The sequence below is a fragment of the Prenolepis imparis genome, unplaced genomic scaffold (assembly GCF_030444845.1).
Source record: "Prenolepis imparis isolate NDT839.2.m4 unplaced genomic scaffold, iyPreImpa1.0 SCAF_20, whole genome shotgun sequence".
Classification (NCBI taxonomy): domain Eukaryota; kingdom Metazoa; phylum Arthropoda; class Insecta; order Hymenoptera; family Formicidae; genus Prenolepis; species Prenolepis imparis.
In genome coordinates this window covers 507,424-529,332 of record NW_028141178.1, presented here as the reverse complement: position 1 = coordinate 529,332, position 21,909 = coordinate 507,424, and the positions used below count along the sequence as shown (strand labels likewise).

At 40.4% G+C, this 21,909-nt stretch overlaps 1 protein-coding gene across 1 annotated transcript; it reads left to right on the top strand.

Moving 5' to 3' along the window:
* Positions 1–2,086: 2,086 nt before the first annotated feature.
* LOC145946756 (uncharacterized) lies at positions 2,087–14,289 on the top strand. The gene is made up of 2 exons (XM_083056508.1): positions 2,087–2,523; positions 12,304–14,289. Exon 2 carries the CDS (start codon positions 12,304–12,306, stop codon positions 14,287–14,289), a length of 1,986 nt encoding a protein of 661 aa, XP_082912634.1. The 5' UTR covers positions 2,087–2,523.
* The last annotated feature ends 7,620 nt before the right edge of the window (positions 14,290–21,909 follow it).

Below are 21,909 nucleotides of genomic sequence, written 5' to 3'. Positions count from 1 at the left end.
AATTGGAACGCAAAATTTTTAACTTATCCTTATTCAAAAAAAGATGCCAATTTGTCAAGACTAGCATTGATGAATCGTAATTTCATGCAAGCTTTCCGATCTTTGTCGTCGTCGGTACTATTGACAGTCTTCGTAAATGAAATGTATTTTTCTTTTGTTATTGGAAGCACATCTACGCGTCCTTCATACGCGGTAGCTATTTCTTTTATGATAAAATGTGCGTCATAGACGGATAGATTATGGAAAACTACAGGAATGACATAAGAGTCTTTGTAGTTTAGATTACAGTTTGAGTGCGCGGGACCCCTGTATCGCCCGGTCAGATGACAATGATCGCGTACGCGTGTATCATCCGGCGCAAACGGTTTTTCGCAAATGTGACATTGCGTGACGCTATGAAATTTTTCCCATTCATCTTGCGTTAATTTTGTCATGTGGACATTATCAGACAAAATACCCTTTACGCGATGCGCTAAATTTTTAAGTTCTTCGGCGAACCATGAAACGCAATCGATACTACGGCGAGAATTATACGCGGATAACGAGTTGTCGTACGAACATTGCACGTAATACCCAACGCTAAATACCTCGTGATGTTGGGAGTATGACGCATGTTCCGGCGTCTTCTTCAGCACGCACTCCAAGTCGGCGTACACCACGAAGGGAAGTCGCTCCTTTCTGTTATAGTTGTCGAAGTCGAGCCACTTGTCTTTATCGCTTGGTAATCGGATAGCGCAGTCGTTCATTTCTCGACAGTCCGCAATGTGAGCCTCCAATTTTTCGCTCAAATTAAAGAAGTGCAAGCATCTGTGAAAGAAAAAAAATTACAATTTTATTTACAATTTTATTTTCAATTATTATACATATAATTTGCAATAAATATACATACCGATCGCAGATATATTTCTTGTGGTCATGTTTGCTCAGTTGCGTGCTGACAAGCCGGGATAGATTTTTTATATACGCGAAATGCCCAACGCTGTCGTCCTCCTCCACATACAGCATATTTACATGTTTTTCTCTCTTCCGATCGGTGAGCTGTATCGGAAGAATAGATAATTCCTTCTTCCTCTCAATGCCGTAGACGTTGATGGAAATATCTGACACAATGATTTTCTACAATAGCAACACCATCGACAATCCACTGCATTGTATAATTTAATCACATGCTTTCGTACAGCATACATGTGTCCGAAATCTTGAATAGAGATCATACATGAAGTACATAAAGCCAGAGTACCACCCGTAGAATAATAAAAGTATATGGCGCAAACTTTTGTACGTCCGTTTAGCGCAAGGATTTGTGAATTAGACACTACCTTGTCGTGAATATCCATAAGGTCCTCACTGCGATCACTAATATAATTACTGTCACTCAACAACAATGATCTTCGTCAGATTCGTCTACATTGTTATCCGACAACTCGTGATTTTCATCAGATGACTCGTTTAATATTCTCTCGAAATTATTTGTTACGTCCGGCGGACTTCACGATTCTTTTCTTTCCCACGACCAAGGCGAAGTTTGTTGTTAGGTAAATAAAAAAGGAAGAAAAAAGATAATAATAATCTAAGCGGCACGTATATAATAAAACGAAAACGTGCCCAGCGAAACGGACAGCTGCAGATATCGTGAGCGACCGATAAATATTACAAAATCGGTAAATAAAAGAGACCAGGCGGAAAGATGCCGAAAGCGGATTCTTGCCGACACCCTCGCGAATAATAAGTTAAAATCACATATCGGCAAAACATAAAGACGGCGAGAACGCGCCGAAAGCAAATCCTTCCCTAGTAAAATTAGGGGAAAACAAATAATGAAAACGAAAGTGTGCAAAATAAGATAGCACACCTGCGGGTATTCTCGCGAGAAAGCGGCGAAAAATATAAAGATTAAAAAGATGCCACACGCATCGCCTCTCAGTAAACAAGCTCTAAGCCACACGCGAGGGCAATAAAGCGAGAACCCGCCGATAAAAGCGGCACTAACAAACGACAAATATCGCGATATAGGAAAAACTAACAACAAACACCGCCGCCGATATCGAAATCTCGAGAGGATAATAAGAATATAAACCTCAACAAATTCTCCATTGGTCAAAACCTAGGGCCCTAAACAAAAGCCCTGACCAATCCCGATAAACTTTTAAAGTCAAGAGACGCCTCCGGGACTGAAAGGGCGTTATTGAAAAATTCCCTATTCGTCAGGAAATATTAACAAACTAACGGGAAGGAGGAGCAAGAAGGTATATATACCCGTAACATCTCTCAGAGAATATCAATCTTTTCTCAAACCTACGCTCGCGGATCAATCGCGAAAAGTTGTATCACCATCCTTCGAGAGAATCTCGAACTCGTGAGCATTCGCAGTGACATTTGTGAAATCATCGTGTGCCCAGTGCTCACCGAGTACGACGATTTTCGCGAGTGAACAACTGCGAGTGGAACACCATCCTCACGGAGGAGTCCGTAGCCAGATTCACACCTGGAATAATTAACATCTACCTGCGCACTCCATAAGTAGTAAGTTATCAAGCACGCTACATCTCCACCCTTACTAATAATACTTAAAATAATTCTGGGACTTCAATTAAATTATAATTGTTTTCCTTTTTAATTTATTAATTTATTATCCTTGTTAAATTCTAACTTCGAAAAACTGTCCTTTCTTCCCCCATCCTTATCTCTCTCTCTCTCTCGAAATCACTGTGGATTTCCCGCGATAGCGGAGCAATCCGTGATTTCTATCATCCCCTTACCTTTTGAAATCACTCCGGATTTCCCGCGATAGCGGAGCAATCCGTGATTTCTTCCATCTCCTCTTTCTCTCGAAATCACTCTGGATTTCCCGCGATAGCGGAGCAATCCGTGATTTCTATCATCCCCTTACCTTTTGAAATCACTCCGGATTTCCCGCGATAGCGGAGCAATCCGTGATTTCTTCCATCTCCTCTTTCTCTCGAAATCACTCTGGATTTCCCGCGATAGCGGAGCAATCCGTGATTTCTATCATCCCCTTACCTTTTGAAATCACTCCGGATTTCCCGCGATAGCGGAGCAATCCGTGATTTCTTCCATCTCCTCTTTCTCTCGAAATCACTCTGGATTTCCCGCGATAGCGGAGCAATCCGTGATTTCTATCATCCCCTTACCTTTTGAAATCACTCCGGATTTCCCGCGATAGCGGAGCAATCCGTGATTTCTTCCATCTCCTCTTTCTCCCGAAATCACTCTGGATTTCCCGCGATAGCGGAGCAATCCGTGATTTCTATCATCCCCTTACCTTTTGAAATCACTCCGGATTTCCCGCGATAGCGGAGCAATCCGTGATTTCTTCCATCTCCTCTTTCTCTCGAAATCACTCTGGATTTCCCGCGATAGCGGAGCAATCCGTGATTTCTATCATCCCCTTACCTTTTGAAATCACTCCGGATTTCCCGCGATAGCGGAGCAATCCGTGATTTCTTCCATCTCCTCTTTCTCTCGAAATCACTCTGGATTTCCCGCGATAGCGGAGCAATCCGTGATTTCTATCATCCCCTTACCTTTTGAAATCACTCCGGATTTCCCGCGATAGCGGAGCAATCCGTGATTTCTTCCATCTCCTCTTTCTCTCGAAATCACTCTGGATTTCCCGCGATAGCGGAGCAATCCGTGATTTCTATCATCCCCTTACCTTTTGAAATCACTCCGGATTTCCCGCGATAGCGGAGCAATCCGTGATTTACTCTCTCTCACTCTCTATCTCTCTCTCTCTCTCTCTCTCTCTCTCTCTCTTGAATGAACAAATAAGTAATACAATAACTAACTAAATTATTAAATAATTAAAATATCAAAATTATATAAAAATAAATATATATATATATATATTTTTTTTTTTCTCTTACAAGAACTCCCAGAGTTATTTTTCAGTAAAAACTCTTCTTGCCCGGTTACTTTATTATTCGCTCTCGTAGTGGAAAATCCAAGGAGACGACCCTCGCGAACCGCTGTTAAATTGGCGCGAAACCGGCGTAATAGGCGGTTAAAGAAAGCGTTGGCACGGAGTCTGGCTGCGGGCGAAACCTTCGGCTCCCTAGAAAAAATTAACACACCGATCCATACAGAGACAACTAATACATATCACCCTACGGTCTCTCCTATTTCCTCACCCGAACATATAGAAACCCCGCTGACGCCGTCTCCCGCTACCTCTGCTTCTGCAGAATTTTTCGATTCCTCGCGAACTCCTTCTCCTCTTTCTCCCGAACCCGCTATACCTCAACGGGCCCCTTCCCCTCACTCCTCTGTTTCCTCTGAGGACGCCGATTCTCCGCGGAGCCCTTCTCCCTTTCTTCCCCCTGCTTCTCCCGAACGCCCTGAGCCACCTAGATCTCCGTCTCCGGCTCCCTCAACAATCACCCTTGAAGATTCTCCTCCCTCATCCCCAACGTCCTCTGTAAATAGGGAACATCCGGAAGGGTTTGAGGTAGTAGATATCAGCGACGACGATTCCGAGGAATCAGAATCGCCTGCCAAGCTCTCATACGAGCAATTCAGAGCTTGGCTGATAAACCAGCTCCCAGGGATACGAGAAGTCCCTGAGGAAGCTTTCACGATTGGTCCAGGCCCCGTAGACCACGAGGCCTTACGCGAATTTCTAGAGACCACCGATAGGAATAACATCATCCCCTGGTATGTTCCCGGGCGAAGATATCCTTTAGCCGTCCCTGCACACCTTCTCCTACGAACCTATCCCCCCTCCACCGCCATAATTACCGAACTCATATAACCTAGAAGTCTCTCTTACACGCACACACATGGACACTAATTTTATATACCTATTACCATTTAAATTATTGTAACCACCAATCGGGACCCTAAAATTTAAACAATAACTCTTACCCCTTTCTGCCCCGATTGAAGACCTCCGTACTAATGTATCACCCGCGACACATACACATACATTCACTCTTCATTAGCAACTAAGTCCGTCAATAATATTATTATGTATATAAATTCTTTCGTCTTTATATTAGGAATAAATTTATAAATTTCAAAATAAATGATTTTCATTTATTAATAACCCGTTCCCACTTATTCCCGTAAACCAGGATCGCACAAGGTCCCATCCTGCGTAAAAGAGATTAAATTCTCTTGCCAAAAAGGGACCACCGAGCGAACGGCCCTTTAAATAGAGTAAGAGCGACCCTTGCGGTCGTTGACCTATTTGGGCCCAGACGTTCGTTCGGGTCGAACAGACGGATAGTCTGCCGTCGTTCGAAAAGATAAATTTAGTTACGTCCTTCCTTTCGACTCTTCCTTCCTTGAGTCTGGACGTAACATAAATAAAATTTGGGGGCTCGTCCGGGATAGAAATGTGCGATTCCTGGTAGCGGTAATGAGTAAAGGAACAAGAGGTCAAACTGATAAAGATCAAATAGAAGAACTATATAAAACTGCATTAACAACACCACATAGAACACGCAAATCTAAATCTAAACCATCTGATTCCGAATTAATTCACACATCCACACCTTTAGTACCTTCAACTTCGACATCTCGCCAAATAAATTTTTCGTTAAAAGATCCTTCCTCAGAATTCGATTTAACTGAAAATACTTTAGTAGCCGAATCGCCCGAGCCAGATTCCGACGATTCCGCCGATATAACTACTGAAACAATAAAAGATCAAATCGAAAAATTTGATATCGAAAGCGATCCCGAAAATTTACTTTCTTTTAACATGGCGCAACCTAACCCCTTTGCTACCTTAAAATACGCGGTAGACGCCGTCCCCTTTTTTGACGGTAGTAACATTCCGCTAAATTATTTTATCGAGGGTTGCGAGGAAGCGAAAGCTATGCTTCCTAAGGAAGCAGAGGCTCAATTTACTAAAATTATAAGAACTAGAATAGTGGGAGAAGCGCGTCGAACAATTCGGGACGAAGATTTTGATACTGTATTGCAATTAACTACTTATTTAAAGAAAATTTATGGACCCACTAAAAATGTATATCAGTTACAAGGAGAACTAGGATGTATTTATCAAAGGAATGAAGAGGATGTCGTCACTTACGCAAATAGAGTTAAATTACTTGGAAAACAAATATTGGAAGCATATCGAAGTTCCGGTCACATTTTACCCAATCAAAATATAAAAACAACGGTAGAAAAAGACATGTGTAAGTGTTTTATTAGAGGGCTAAAGCCTGAAATAGAGCAAAGAATCACTAGAGATTTAGACGTACAAGAAACTGTCGCCGACGCCCTAAGGATAGAAAGAGAGCTTCGAGAGATGACAGGTTTGCGCCAAGGCCAAGGCGTTAAAACAGGCCAATCACCGTACACTAATCAAGTGCGGGAAATCTGTCAGATCTGTTTCAAAGAGGGACATGCCGCAAGTAGTTGTAGGAAGCTCGTTCAATTTTCCTTACAAGGGCACGATTTTCAAACGAATAACGGAACGGAGATTTTAATTTGCCAAATATGCAAAAAACGCGGCCACAGTGCGGATAAATGTCGCCAACGCGATCCTCGCGCTCGTCAGTCAGTAAACGTAATTCAAGAAAAAATTACTATATGTCAATTATGTTCAAAAACCGGCCACGACGCCAAATCATGCCGACAAACTACTTCCCAACAACAAATTAATAAATCGACGGTTACTTGTCAATGGTGTGAAAGGCCTGGCCATTCGGCTAGTAATTGTTGGAAAAAACAGAACGAGGAAAGAAGTTTGGAAAGTAGACCGAAAGTTTCATGCCAACTTTGCGATAAATTCGGACACTCCGCTAAGGATTGTCGTGTTAAAATAAATCAACAACTGACAACGAAGAACGATACATTCTGCAGATATTGTAAAGAACAAGGCCATCTCCTTGAAAATTGTCAGTTACGCAACGCAAGTAATAATCGTCGAAAAGAAAATAATCAGGGAAACTACACAGGTCCCTCGGGGTCGGGTGCACAACGGGGGACCGGACAGACTTCACACCCGTCGACATCTCAAGAAGTCAAGTAGGCCGTCAAACCATCGACATACGACCCGTAACAGTAAACCTCGATAAACATAGTCGCGTGCCTACTGTTCAGGTCCAAATTAACGAAATACCATCGCAAATAACCTTTCTATTAGACACGGGATCCGGACCAAATATAATCAAGGAAAATTTTATACCTAAAACTCTAAAAATTAACTATACAAATATATTAAAATTAAATGGTATAAATAATCATCCCGTATATACGCTCGGAGAAGTCGCTTTAAATCTCCTTGGAATTCCGATATCTTTCCATTTAGTATCTCGCGACTTTCCGATTCCACAATCCGGAATATTGGGAAATGATTTCTTTAAACAAACATCATCGAAAATAGATTACGCTCAAGGATATCTGACCGTATCCGAAGTTAACATACCGTTTTTCTCACCGGAATCTATAATAGTGTCTCCGAGATCCGAATCATTATTTTATGTAAGGATAGAAAACCCCGAAATAAAGGTGGGATATATACCAAAATTAAAAATAGAACATGGAATTTACTTAGGAGACACTATTGTAGAGAACATCTCCGGAAAAGCATATCTCAATGTTATAAGTACTTTAGACGAAGAAGTGGAAGTCCGCGTACCCACTTTGCGTTTAAAGCCGTTGGATCAATTATTTGACGACCATAAATCCGACTGTCCGACGGTCAACAATTACGATGAAGTTTCATCTATAAACGAAGAACCAATGAACACCAACGAAACTTATATTGATATCGAAGACGAAGAAGAAATTTTCGAGGATGAAGAAAAATTTACGGAAATAACTCGAAGGACAAACAAAATTAATGTTGACAAGGGGAATAAAAATTCTCCTGAAAATTTTAATAATTCAAAAATCCTTGGAGAGGGAAGTTACCAAACCTCTCCTGAAAATTTTAATAATTCGAAAATCCTTGGAGAGGGAAGTTACCAAACCTCTCCTGAAAATTTTAATAATTCGAAAATTCTTGGAGAGGGAAGTTACCAAACCTCTCCTGAAATTTCATATAATCCAACAATTAACGGAGAGGGAAGTTACCAAACCTCTCTTGAAAAATTGAATAATTCTAGTAAAGGGAAAAATTATCAAATCTCTCTCAAAAATTTAAATGATTCAAAATCCCTTGGAGAGGGAAGTTACCAAACCTCTCCTGGAGGGGATATTTCTAGAATTTCGGAGGGAAATTTCCAAACCTCGACAGAAAATTCTAGCTCCGTCAATTGCGAGGAGGGAAGTTACCAAACCTCACTACGCGATTTGACACAATCTTGTTCTAATTTAAGAGAGAAAAATTCCTTATCAATTCTAGATATCAAATTTCCGAAAGTTGGATTATTCACAGAAGACCACAATGACAAATTAAAGTCATCTCATGTCACTATAAAAGACCTTCTTGAAAAGGCACAAAAATATTTAAATATTGAAAAATTAAACATTAAAAACTCTAAACGCATGAAAAACAGAACCAAACCGTCTTCGAAAGTTTCGACGTCTTTATTAAATAAATCGCAAGAAATTATAGATAAATTTATGCGAAAACGAAAATCTAAACATAAAAGAAAACCACAACAAATTAACGATGCAAGCAACGATTTGCATAATTGCCTGGTGGTTTCCGAGAAAAAGGAGAAAGACCGCTTTATACAAATTACCGAATTATTACGATTGGAACATCTAAATGAAAAGGAACAAGAAAGTGTAAAGAAATTAATAACAAACAGTCAAAACCAATTTCATATTCCCGGAGAAAATTTAACTGCAACTCATGTACTCCAACATCAAATACCAACCACAGATGATCGACCAATTAACACTCGTCAATACAGATTCCCGCAACTACATAAGGAAGAAATAAACAAGCAGGTAGAGGAACTGTTAGAAGGAGGCATCGTAAAACCCTCACAATCGCCATACAATACGCCCATATGGATCGTGCCGAGGAAAGAGGACTCCAAAGGAAACAAGCGCTGGAGAATGGTCCTCGACTTTCGGGCTTTAAACGACAAGACCATCGGGGACGCATATCCATTACCTAACATCATAGATATATTAGATCAATTAGGGGGCGCGCAATATTTCTCTGTATGCGACTTAGCATCTGGGTTTCATCAGATAAAAATGGATCCTGCTGACAGTCACAAAACTGCATTCACTACTCCCTTCGGTCACTACGAATTCGATCGAATGCCTTTTGGATTAAAAAACGCTCCTGCAACATTTCAGCGCCTAATGGATTTAGTATTAACAGGATTACAGGGCGAAGAATTATTTGTTTATATGGACGACATTGTTATTTATGCTACTTCCTTAGAAGAACACGAACGAAAATATAACGCATTAATAGAACGACTTCGCGAAGCTAATTTAAAACTACAACCTGATAAATGTGAATTTTTAAAAACCGAAGTAATTTATTTGGGACACGTAATTGGCAGAGATGGAGTAAAACCAGATCCGAAAAAATTAGAGGCAGTACATAAATTTCCCCGACCAAAAACCCCAAGAAATATTAAGCAATTTTTGGGACTTGCCGGATATTACCGGCGCTTTATTCCAAATTTCTCTAAACTAGCAAAACCATTAACAAATCTATTAAAAAATGACACTCGTTTCGAATGGACATCAATTCAAGAAGAATCCTTCGAGATATTGAAACAAAAATTATGTGAAGAGCCAGTACTACAATACCCTGATTTCTCTCGACCATTTATTTTAACTACGGATGCGTCAGGTTTAGCCGTAGGAGGAATACTCTCACAAGGAGAAATAAACAAGGACAGACCTATCGCATACGCTTCCAGAACACTCACGGACGACGAAACGAAATACGACACTTACGAAAAGGAAGCACTAGCCATAATATATTGCGTTAAACACTTCAGACCATACTTATATGGAAGAAAATTCACCCTAGTTACAGATCATAAACCTTTAATGTGGTTTAAAAACGCGCAAGACGCAAATATGAGAATACTTCGCTGGAGATTAAAATTAGCGGAATACGATTACGACGTTGTTTATAAGGCAGGAAAAACTAACGTAAATGCGGACGCATTATCAAGAAACCCAGTAGATCTTGAAGAAATTGATTGCAAAATAATAAAAGAACGAAAAACATTAAATCCAAATAATCCAGAAGATGCAGAAATAATTTCCAGAATGCTGGAAGAAACCGATGACGAAGAAGAAGAAGACGACGATTTTCAACTATATCTGTCAGATACCGAAGAAATTGAAGGACCGATACTCGAAGAAGAACCCCCTGATAATAATGCCGATCCTATACCTTTTACCCCCGAAGAACTAAACGAACCTCCAGCGTCACAAACTATCGAAAAAGCGCTAATACATGATCCTCCAAAACAAAACAGAATGCAAACAAGAAGTCAGGCGACAAAACGAAATATTAAGAAAAATAATGAAAATCATAATAACAACAAAAACAATACTGAAAAGATAGAAGAAAGAAACGATCCGCCAGACAAAGATCAGGATAACAAAGAAACAGATGGAAAAGAAAGGGAAGAAAGCGATGACGACGAAGAAGAAATTATCAATAAAAATTTAAAATCAAGAAAAACAAAAATGAAACCTACTATCATTGAGAATAAAATAATTAAAAGCAACGTTATAGATTCTCGCGAACTATTATTTCTGCGAAAAGACAATGTCGCGTATTTTGTCGACATTTACGGAAAACCTTTAGACTCAGGATCTGAAAAACTCTTCGAAAGAAACGAACTCCCGAATATAGGACCCCTGGAGTTAGGTAAAGCGAAAGCAATAAAATACAAAACCTACTACCACATAGTCTTACCCATCAGTGAGACGGAACGAGAAGGCCCCACAGCGATTCTCAACCAAATTATCGCGGTCATACACGACTTACGAAATTTGACTGAAAATTTAAATTTAGGAACACTCAGCATTGCAAAAACAGAAATTATCAACAACGTTCCATGGAATAATATCAAATCGCAACTGCAATTAAGATTCATTAATTCCACTACCAAAATAATCATTTGCAACGGACAAATTAAATATCCACCGAAAGATCTACGATCCGTTATAATTGGTGAGATGCACTGTTCGCCGACCGGAGGACATCGCGGCGTCACTAAGACATACAATAGAATAAAACACAATTACTATTGGGAAAACTTAAAACTAGACGTTCAAAGATACATACAACAATGTTTGCAGTGCCAACTGAGAAAATTAGTACGCGTCAAAACAAAACAGCCTATGATAATCACAGACACACCAGGCTCTTCTTTCGACAAGGTAGCCATGGATATTGTCGGACCTTTACCCAAGACAGAAAGAAACAGCGAATACATTTTGACCTTACAAGATCAGCTGACCAAATACTGTATGGGTATACCATTACAAAACCAAACCTCCGAAACTATCGCAGAAGCTTTCGTAGATCGTTTCATCTGCATATTCGGAGCGCCAAAGGCAATATTAACGGATCAAGGAAGAAATTTTATCAGTGATTTAATGAGGAAAATCGCAAAATTATTTAAAATTCGTAAATTTCGTACTACTGCCTTCCACCCACAATCTAACGGATCTTTGGAAAGATCGCATCACGCATTAGGAGAATATTTAAAACAATACGCAAACGAACAAAAACAGTGGGATAGATGGATAAGCCTTGCAATGTTCAATTATAATACTAATGTACACGAAGCAACCAGACATACACCGTACGAATTAGTCTTCGGAAAAATAGCCAGAATTCCTTCGAACGAGCTTTTACCTCCAAGCGACCAATTAGCGAATTACAACGATTATCTAGTAAACCTCGTTACACAACTTCATACAATTCAAGGAAATGCTCGTGAAAACGTTATCGAAGCAAAACACAGATCGAAGAAATATTACGATAGAAAGATTAACCCCCAAACCTTTAAACCAGGAGACCATGTATTTCTCTTAAAGGGGCCAAAACCCGGAAAATTCGGGGATCACTATACAGGACCTCATGAAGTACTGGAAATATTAAATAAAAATAATGTAAAAATTAGAATAAAGAAAAATAGCCGAATCGTGCATCCTAATCGATTGCGAATTTCCTACATTAAAACCACTAAATAATCAACAAAAAGGATTAATTTTCCACAAAAATAAATGTTTTTTTTTTTTTTTTATATATATATATATATATATATATATATATATATATTAAAAATACAAAATATAATATTAATAAAAATAAAGTAGAAATACATAAAGGTTATAAGAGGAAAAAGATACACACACCTACAAAAATAATTAATATTTCAGATGGATCGCAAATTCAGACGAATAATCGCAATATTAATAATACTAGCAGTATACCTGCATCCAACACATGGGCTAATAGGATATGACTGTGGATCTTCCTCCGCAAACCTAACCACGCTATCACTGTTAAACATCGAGGAATGCGATATCCCTCGTAAAGAAATTAAACCGGATCAAGTTTACGTGCAGCTGTTACAAATTAATGAATTCGAAGCAGTGCACGTAATACAGTGCAAAGTTGAAATCGACCGATTAGTCAAGAAATGCGGAATGTTTTCTCACACAATGGATGTACATAACGGAAAATATTCATATATAGAAGAAATAACTCGCGAGGCTTGCAGGCGAATGCATAGTTACGGAAGTTATCAAGTAGGAAGCACTCTTATCTCAGGACTTAAATCCAATAGCACAATAACCAGACCGATTACGTTAGCTGGTCAAGTAGACAACTACGGCGAATGCCACGGAGGAGCATACTCAGATCCTTACGGAACATGGTCGGATGTCATTGTAGTCGGAACTGTAAAAATCACATTACAGGATTACACTGCCGACGTACGCATCAACACTAATAAAGTACAACTCAGATCCGGCATTACTTGCCAACTCGGCTCTACACATTGCATAGACATCGAAGGAGGAGACACGTATTGGAATACCGTACCTGCAGGTCCCTGTAAATTTAATAACTATGGAATATTATTCGAGGGGTACGCCTACAAAATAATTGACGACGAGCAAGGCCAAACAGTATATTCTCTCACCACACAAGACACAATATTCGCCCTAACCAGTAAAGGCAAACAAGATGTCTGCGGATATTCGATAATACGTACCGAACATCCTAAATTAATGATTTTCGAAACTGTACGAGGAACCGTCGTTTTCAAAAAACAATCGCGCGTTTCAAATCTCGATATCTTCACGTACATGAATTCTAAGTTTGTTTACGTGGAAAAACATATTCGCACGCAAATTAATCAACTTTACCATGACATTTTATTACAACAATGTAATTTAGAGCAACGAATGCTACAAAACGCTTTGGCCATAGCCACACAATCTCCAGATATTTTTGCATATCATCTAATGAAAGGGCCCGGCTATATGGCTCTACTAGCTGGAGAGGTTATTCACATCGTAAAATGCGTACCCGTCGAAGTCAAGCTCGCTCAAACAAACCGATGCTACAACCAACTACCCGTGCTTCGGGAAAATCAAACGTATTATTTAACTCCACAAACGCACATATTATTGCAACAAGGAACGCAAACCACTTGTAACACATTAGCACCCGCCATGTATCAGCTAGGAGATTCTTGGTACAAATTTATGCCAAGACCAGTGGATACCATACCGCCGGTCACTATAAAACCATTGACTAAGCCTGTATGGAAATACATCAGCCCAGGATCGCTCGCCACCAGCGGTATATACACGGAAACAGATTTAAAGGACCTACGAGATCATATAATGTTTCCAGCCGAACGACCTGCCGTCCTCAACTCCCTAGCGAGAGGGGTGATGGGAAAAACCATATCCCTGGAAGGGGGATCAATCTCCAATTTACTTGATACAAACACCATAGAAAAAATAGCAATATCTACATGGAACAAATTCTGGAATAAATTTCTATTTTTCGGGAATCTCAGCGCTGGACTAATCGGAATATACCTGAGCATCAGAGTCATAAAACTGACGCTAGACACAATAGTACACGGCTACGCCTTACACACAGTGTACGGGTGGTCCTTGTACCTGCTAGGAGCCCTATGGGACTCCCTAACACATCTACTAATACATTTGAAAACAAGGCAATCGAAAAAATCGAAAGCCAGCGTGCCGGTTCCCTATACCCAAAATAACGAGACACCTGAACCCATCCACACAGAAAACAACACAACTCTAACAGCTACCTACCCCCTCCTCCCCCCACGGGAAGATACTACATATACCTTGGAGCTTAAAGAAGCGAAATTTTAACGAGCAAGGCATACCGCCAATTACAATAACCCCCCCCCGGTTTTCTTCACATATCAAGCAAGGCATACCGCCAATTACAATAACCCCCCCCCGGTTTTCTTCACATATCAAGCAAGGCATACCGCCAACTACAATAACCCCCCCCCGGTTTTCTTCACATATCAAGCAAGGCATACCGCCAACACAATAAACCCCCTTTTTGGATCTCCCCATGCACCAAAAACAGTAAAATTTTTTTTTATATACAGAAATGGAAACCTCTTACATCGACACTGAATTCTTGACTCGCGGTCGCCTGAAGGTGACCGTGGTAAGAGCGGAATCACCCTTGCTGTTTTGGGTACAACTAAAAAATAGCGCAAGGGAACTCTTGGAAATGGAAGAAGAAATCCAATTCCGGATGGATAGGAGAGCCAATTCATTGCTCGTATACCCTCACCATATGAAGGAGGACTTAGAGGTCGTGGTTAAAGACAAGAAAGGATGGAAGCGAGGGTTTATACAAAGCATAAATAAAAACACTTGGATGGTCAAAATAATGCTCGGCGACTGGGGAAGAACAGTGTGGCGCCGTATGAGCGAAGTGTATCACCTAGAAGACCGTTTTAAGGGGGTATCCTGGCAAGCCATAATATGTGGATTAGCCCACACCGCAGCCCCTAATGGTAGGCAAACGTGGCCAATAATGACACGAGACCTGTGTCGACTCCTTTTAGAGGGACAAGATGGATGGATAAATATAGTCCATCCTCTAAGAAAGGGTGCGGCCCTGGTGAAACTCCATATGGAGACCACCAAAATGTTCGATAGAGCATATAACTTTAGGGACGCGCTAATTCGGATTGGCCACGCCGAACTTTGCACAAAAATCACCGCCGACGTGGAACCCTCAGTCTAAAAAAAAAAAAAAAAAAAAAAAAAAAAAAAAAAAAAAAAAAAAAATATATATATATATATAACCAGAATTATGTATTAACTTAGAGTTATTGTAGCATTTAAATAATTCTATATATTCTAAATTTTTATTACTCCACTATTCATTTGAAATCTGAATTGTGTATTAATTCAGAATTACTCTAGTGTTTAACAATAAGTATTCCTATAGACCCTAAATTTTCTTTACCTTACTACTACTTCGTTTGAATTTTGAATTATGTATTAGTTAGAATTACGCAAGCGTTTAAGTACTCCCATATATCCCAAATATTAATTACTATTATCATTAGTCACTATATCACCCTACCTTTCCTCTTTATATTATGTACTTCTTTTGCATATTATAATTATAGCGTCATTATTGATGCTACACATTATCATATCATATTATTTTTTTTTTGTATTAATTACTATTAGACCATATATATATATTGAATCGTTATTGGTAATATTTCAACATTTGCGTTCTTAGATTTCAGTTTTTTTGTATACCTATCATGAATATATGTGTTTCTTCTTTAATTACATGCGCAAATTTATACCTTATACTTAACCTCATAATAATAATACTTTGTAAACAAGTGGAACCATTTTCTATCTTAATTACATCATTATCGTCAAAACATACTGCCTGATCATCGGTTGCAGTATAACAATGCCAGTATATCACCATCTTCAATGGACACCCGAGATGCCGGAAGAAGTACGCCAAGGCCCAATCGACGGTGTTAAACCAGGAGACCACCCCGAAACATACCGAAATCTAACAGAACTCCGGTGTGTTACATTAATGGAGGGTGAAATCTATCAAGATACGACTGACTGCAGCAAAATTTGTCAAGAATGCTATGGTAAAATATCAGCCGAGGAAAACCAAGAATATGCAACAATACCACCGCATAATTTGGTCCACGAAATATCAGCTGGCGACCAAACAAATTGCACTAAATGCAATAAAGTAATAGTAACAATCAAACCGGCAATAAACTGCAGGGACTGCATAGAAGAATATCTATACGTCGACCAGACATACTTGGCCGAAGGCTGGGGTCAAGCTGTGATCCCCAGAGGGGTAGAAGAGCAATAAAAGGAAGGGACCTGCTACTTGACACCAGAGAACTGACATTTACTACTGACGAAAATCAGGCAGATAAAAACGTGCCTAAATTCTTTTCTTTTCTTTATATATAACATATATATATTTTATATATATATATATATCCCTCTATTTTCATTAGAATTTTCATACGATAGAAAAAGGGCTCCACACCAGCGTTACATGTATTAGCGGTACTAAATTTAAATAAATAAGTACAATTAAAAATAAGCTATAAGTAAATTGTATAAAAAGCGAGGAAAGGACGAAAGAACAAAGGAAGGGGTTATGGTGGTCGCCTTTTCTTTCCTCCTTTTCTACAAAATATTTAAATAGTAATTAGGAACTCAAAGAAACACATTTAATAAAAACAGAATTAAATGTGAGTCTTTCTACCAAATCGGCAAGTCGTGGCAAGAAAAAAAATCGAATTATTCCTCACAGATTCTTTTTGCAAATGTTGTGTTTTTACACCCCCAACATTTGTCTAAGGCGGGGGGTGTTACGTCCGGCGGACTTCACGATTCTTTTCTTTCCCACGACCAAGGCGAAGTTTGTTGTTAGGTAAATAAAAAAGGAAGAAAAAAGATAATAATAATCTAAGCGGCACGTATATAATAAAACGAAAACGTGCCCAGCGAAACGGACAGCTGCAGATATCGTGAGCGACCGATAAATATTACAAAATCGGTAAATAAAAGAGACCAGGCGGAAAGATGCCGAAAGCGGATTCTTGCCGACACCCTCGCGAATAATAAGTTAAAATCACATATCGGCAAAACATAAAGACGGCGAGAACGCGCCGAAAGCAAATCCTTCCCTAGTAAAATTAGGGGAAAACAAATAATGAAAACGAAAGTGTGCAAAATAAGATAGCACACCTGCGGGTATTCTCGCGAGAAAGCGGCGAAAAATATAAAGATTAAAAAGATGCCACACGCATCGCCTCTCAGTAAACAAGCTCTAAGCCACACGCGAGGGCAATAAAGCGAGAACCCGCCGATAAAAGCGGCACTAACAAACGACAAATATCGCGATATAGGAAAAACTAACAACAAACACCGCCGCCGATATCGAAATCTCGAGAGGATAATAAGAATATAAACCTCAACAAATTCTCCATTGGTCAAAACCTAGGGCCCTAAACAAAAGCCCTGACCAATCCCGATAAACTTTTAAAGTCAAGAGACGCCTCCGGGACTGAAAGGGCGTTATTGAAAAATTCCCTATTCGTCAGGAAATATTAACAAACTAACGGGAAGGAGGAGCAAGAAGGTATATATACCCGTAACATCTCTCAGAGAATATCAATCTTTTCTCAAACCTACGCTCGCGGATCAATCGCGAAAAGTTGTATCACCATCCTTCGAGAGAATCTCGAACTCGTGAGCATTCGCAGTGACATTTGTGAAATCATCGTGTGCCCAGTGCTCACCGAGTACGACGATTTTCGCGAGTGAACAACTGCGAGTGGAACACCATCCTCACGGAGGAGTCCGTAGCCAGATTCACACCTGGAATAATTAACATCTACCTGCGCACTCCATAAGTAGTAAGTTATCAAGCACGCTACATCTCCACCCTTACTAATAATACTTAAAATAATTCTGGGACTTCAATTAAATTATAATTGTTTTCCTTTTTAATTTATTAATTTATTATCCTTGTTAAATTCTAACTTCGAAAAACTGTCCTTTCTTCCCCCATCCTTATCTCTCTCTCTCTCTCGAAATCACTGTGGATTTCCCGCGATAGCGGAGCAATCCGTGATTTCTATCATCCCCTTACCTTTTGAAATCACTCCGGATTTCCCGCGATAGCGGAGCAATCCGTGATTTCTTCCATCTCCTCTTTCTCTCGAAATCACTCTGGATTTCCCGCGATAGCGGAGCAATCCGTGATTTCTATCATCCCCTTACCTTTTGAAATCACTCCGGATTTCCCGCGATAGCGGAGCAATCCGTGATTTCTTCCATCTCCTCTTTCTCTCGAAATCACTCTGGATTTCCCGCGATAGCGGAGCAATCCGTGATTTCTATCATCCCCTTACCTTTTGAAATCACTCCGGATTTCCCGCGATAGCGGAGCAATCCGTGATTTCTTCCATCTCCTCTTTCTCTCGAAATCACTCTGGATTTCCCGCGATAGCGGAGCAATCCGTGATTTCTATCATCCCCTTACCTTTTGAAATCACTCCGGATTTCCCGCGATAGCGGAGCAATCCGTGATTTCTTCCATCTCCTCTTTCTCCCGAAATCACTCTGGATTTCCCGCGATAGCGGAGCAATCCGTGATTTCTATCATCCCCTTACCTTTTGAAATCACTCCGGATTTCCCGCGATAGCGGAGCAATCCGTGATTTCTTCCATCTCCTCTTTCTCTCGAAATCACTCTGGATTTCCCGCGATAGCGGAGCAATCCGTGATTTCTATCATCCCCTTACCTTTTGAAATCACTCCGGATTTCCCGCGATAGCGGAGCAATCCGTGATTTCTTCCATCTCCTCTTTCTCTCGAAATCACTCTGGATTTCCCGCGATAGCGGAGCAATCCGTGATTTCTATCATCCCCTTACCTTTTGAAATCACTCCGGATTTCCCGCGATAGCGGAGCAATCCGTGATTTCTTCCATCTCCTCTTTCTCTCGAAATCACTCTGGATTTCCCGCGATAGCGGAGCAATCCGTGATTTCTATCATCCCCTTACCTTTTGAAATCACTCCGGATTTCCCGCGATAGCGGAGCAATCCGTGATTTACTCTCTCTCACTCTCTATCTCTCTCTCTCTCTCTCTCTCTCTCTCTCTCTTGAATGAACAAATAAGTAATACAATAACTAACTAAATTATTAAATAATTAAAATATCAAAATTATATAAAAATAAATATATATATATATATATTTTTTTTTTTCTCTTACAAGAACTCCCAGAGTTATTTTTCAGTAAAAACTCTTCTTGCCCGGTTACTTTATTATTCGCTCTCGTAGTGGAAAATCCAAGGAGACGACCCTCGCGAACCGCTGTTAAATTGGCGCGAAACCGGCGTAATAGGCGGTTAAAGAAAGCGTTGGCACGGAGTCTGGCTGCGGGCGAAACCTTCGGCTCCCTAGAAAAAATTAACACACCGATCCATACAGAGACAACTAATACATATCACCCTACGGTCTCTCCTATTTCCTCACCCGAACATATAGAAACCCCGCTGACGCCGTCTCCCGCTACCTCTGCTTCTGCAGAATTTTTCGATTCCTCGCGAACTCCTTCTCCTCTTTCTCCCGAACCCGCTATACCTCAACGGGCCCCTTCCCCTCACTCCTCTGTTTCCTCTGAGGACGCCGATTCTCCGCGGAGCCCTTCTCCCTTTCTTCCCCCTGCTTCTCCCGAACGCCCTGAGCCACCTAGATCTCCGTCTCCGGCTCCCTCAACAATCACCCTTGAAGATTCTCCTCCCTCATCCCCAACGTCCTCTGTAAATAGGGAACATCCGGAAGGGTTTGAGGTAGTAGATATCAGCGACGACGATTCCGAGGAATCAGAATCGCCTGCCAAGCTCTCATACGAGCAATTCAGAGCTTGGCTGATAAACCAGCTCCCAGGGATACGAGAAGTCCCTGAGGAAGCTTTCACGATTGGTCCAGGCCCCGTAGACCACGAGGCCTTACGCGAATTTCTAGAGACCACCGATAGGAATAACATCATCCCCTGGTATGTTCCCGGGCGAAGATATCCTTTAGCCGTCCCTGCACACCTTCTCCTACGAACCTATCCCCCCTCCACCGCCATAATTACCGAACTCATATAACCTAGAAGTCTCTCTTACACGCACACACATGGACACTAATTTTATATACCTATTACCATTTAAATTATTGTAACCACCAATCGGGACCCTAAAATTTAAACAATAACTCTTACCCCTTTCTGCCCCGATTGAAGACCTCCGTACTAATGTATCACCCGCGACACATACACATACATTCACTCTTCATTAGCAACTAAGTCCGTCAATAATATTATTATGTATATAAATTCTTTCGTCTTTATATTAGGAATAAATTTATAAATTTCAAAATAAATGATTTTCATTTATTAATAACCCGTTCCCACTTATTCCCGTAAACCAGGATCGCACAAGGTCCCATCCTGCGTAAAAGAGATTAAATTCTCTTGCCAAAAAGGGACCACCGAGCGAACGGCCCTTTAAATAGAGTAAGAGCGACCCTTGCGGTCGTTGACCTATTTGGGCCCAGACGTTCGTTCGGGTCGAACAGACGGATAGTCTGCCGTCGTTCGAAAAGATAAATTTAGTTACGTCCTTCCTTTCGACTCTTCCTTCCTTGAGTCTGGACGTAACATATTATTTTCCATTTCTTTTTAACTCTCTACACTGTGCCACTGACACTTCGCATAGGACACTTTAACTCGTCGAATGCTAAAGACTTTTTGACGCGGAGACCCACTCTCCATAAGCTTCAGCCCTATCCCTCTCAAAATTATCGCAAAGGAATATCATAGTAATAAAATCGAGCGCTATCTGTTTATAAAAATTCGAGCAGCCGAACGTTGGCGCCGATACGTCGCAATTTTTCCTTAAAAGATATTATGGAAGATGTTTCGCTCTCGTTTATGGGAGATTTTCCGCGAGGGTACAAAGCTGCCGAACGTCGACGCTTTTACATTTTCACCTATAAATAACGTTTCGACATGTTCGTCGCAGCCTCATCCCCCTCAAAATTTCCTAAATTTCCACAAAAGAATATCTTAATGATAAAATGTCCATAAAATGAGAAACATAGTTTTATGGCTTCTAGAGCGCTCCGGTTACAAGCAGCCGAACGTTGGCGCCGATACGTTGCAATTCTTCCTTAAAAAATATTAAGAAAAATGTTTCGCTCTCGTTTTTATGGGAGATTTTCCGCGAGGGTACAAAGCTGCCGAACGTCAACGCAAATAGGTAGAGGCCTATTAAATCACGTTTGACTTGTTCGTCGCAGCGTTGGCCCTAAAATCTTCATTTCTTTCCTAATGATAAAATGTCCATAAAATGAAAAACATAGTTTTAATGAACTCTAGAACGCTCCGTTGACGAGCAGCCGGACATCGGCGCTTCCATAATAAAATTATATTAACGAGGGTACAAAATTGTCGATCGTCGGCGCTTGTTCTATACCTTTTTGGGGAAAATGTCTAAGAACCCTCATAAAAAAGTCGTAAAGATACCATCTACAAATATTGCATTCAGAAAACTCCCCCTCTTTTGTCGAAACATCCCCTCCACCCGCGTGACGTCAGCCCCCGCGCCTACGAGATACCCCCACCCCGCCTGACGTCATACCCCTCGCCTTGGAGAACCCCCCGCGCCCCGCACCCCCCCTCAGAGGACCTGGGTTAGAACTCTCATAGTATATCTACTAATGCCGAATTAGAATTCCTCTAGTTTCTAAAGTATATCTTACATTTTGTACAATGTATTGATATCTTAAAGGAAAAGGACCCCGCACAAAATACATAAAATTTTGGCTCTCAGTGGAATTGACTGAATTTTTGATATATTGTAGTTTAAAACATTCTGATCAAAGGATTTAATAGC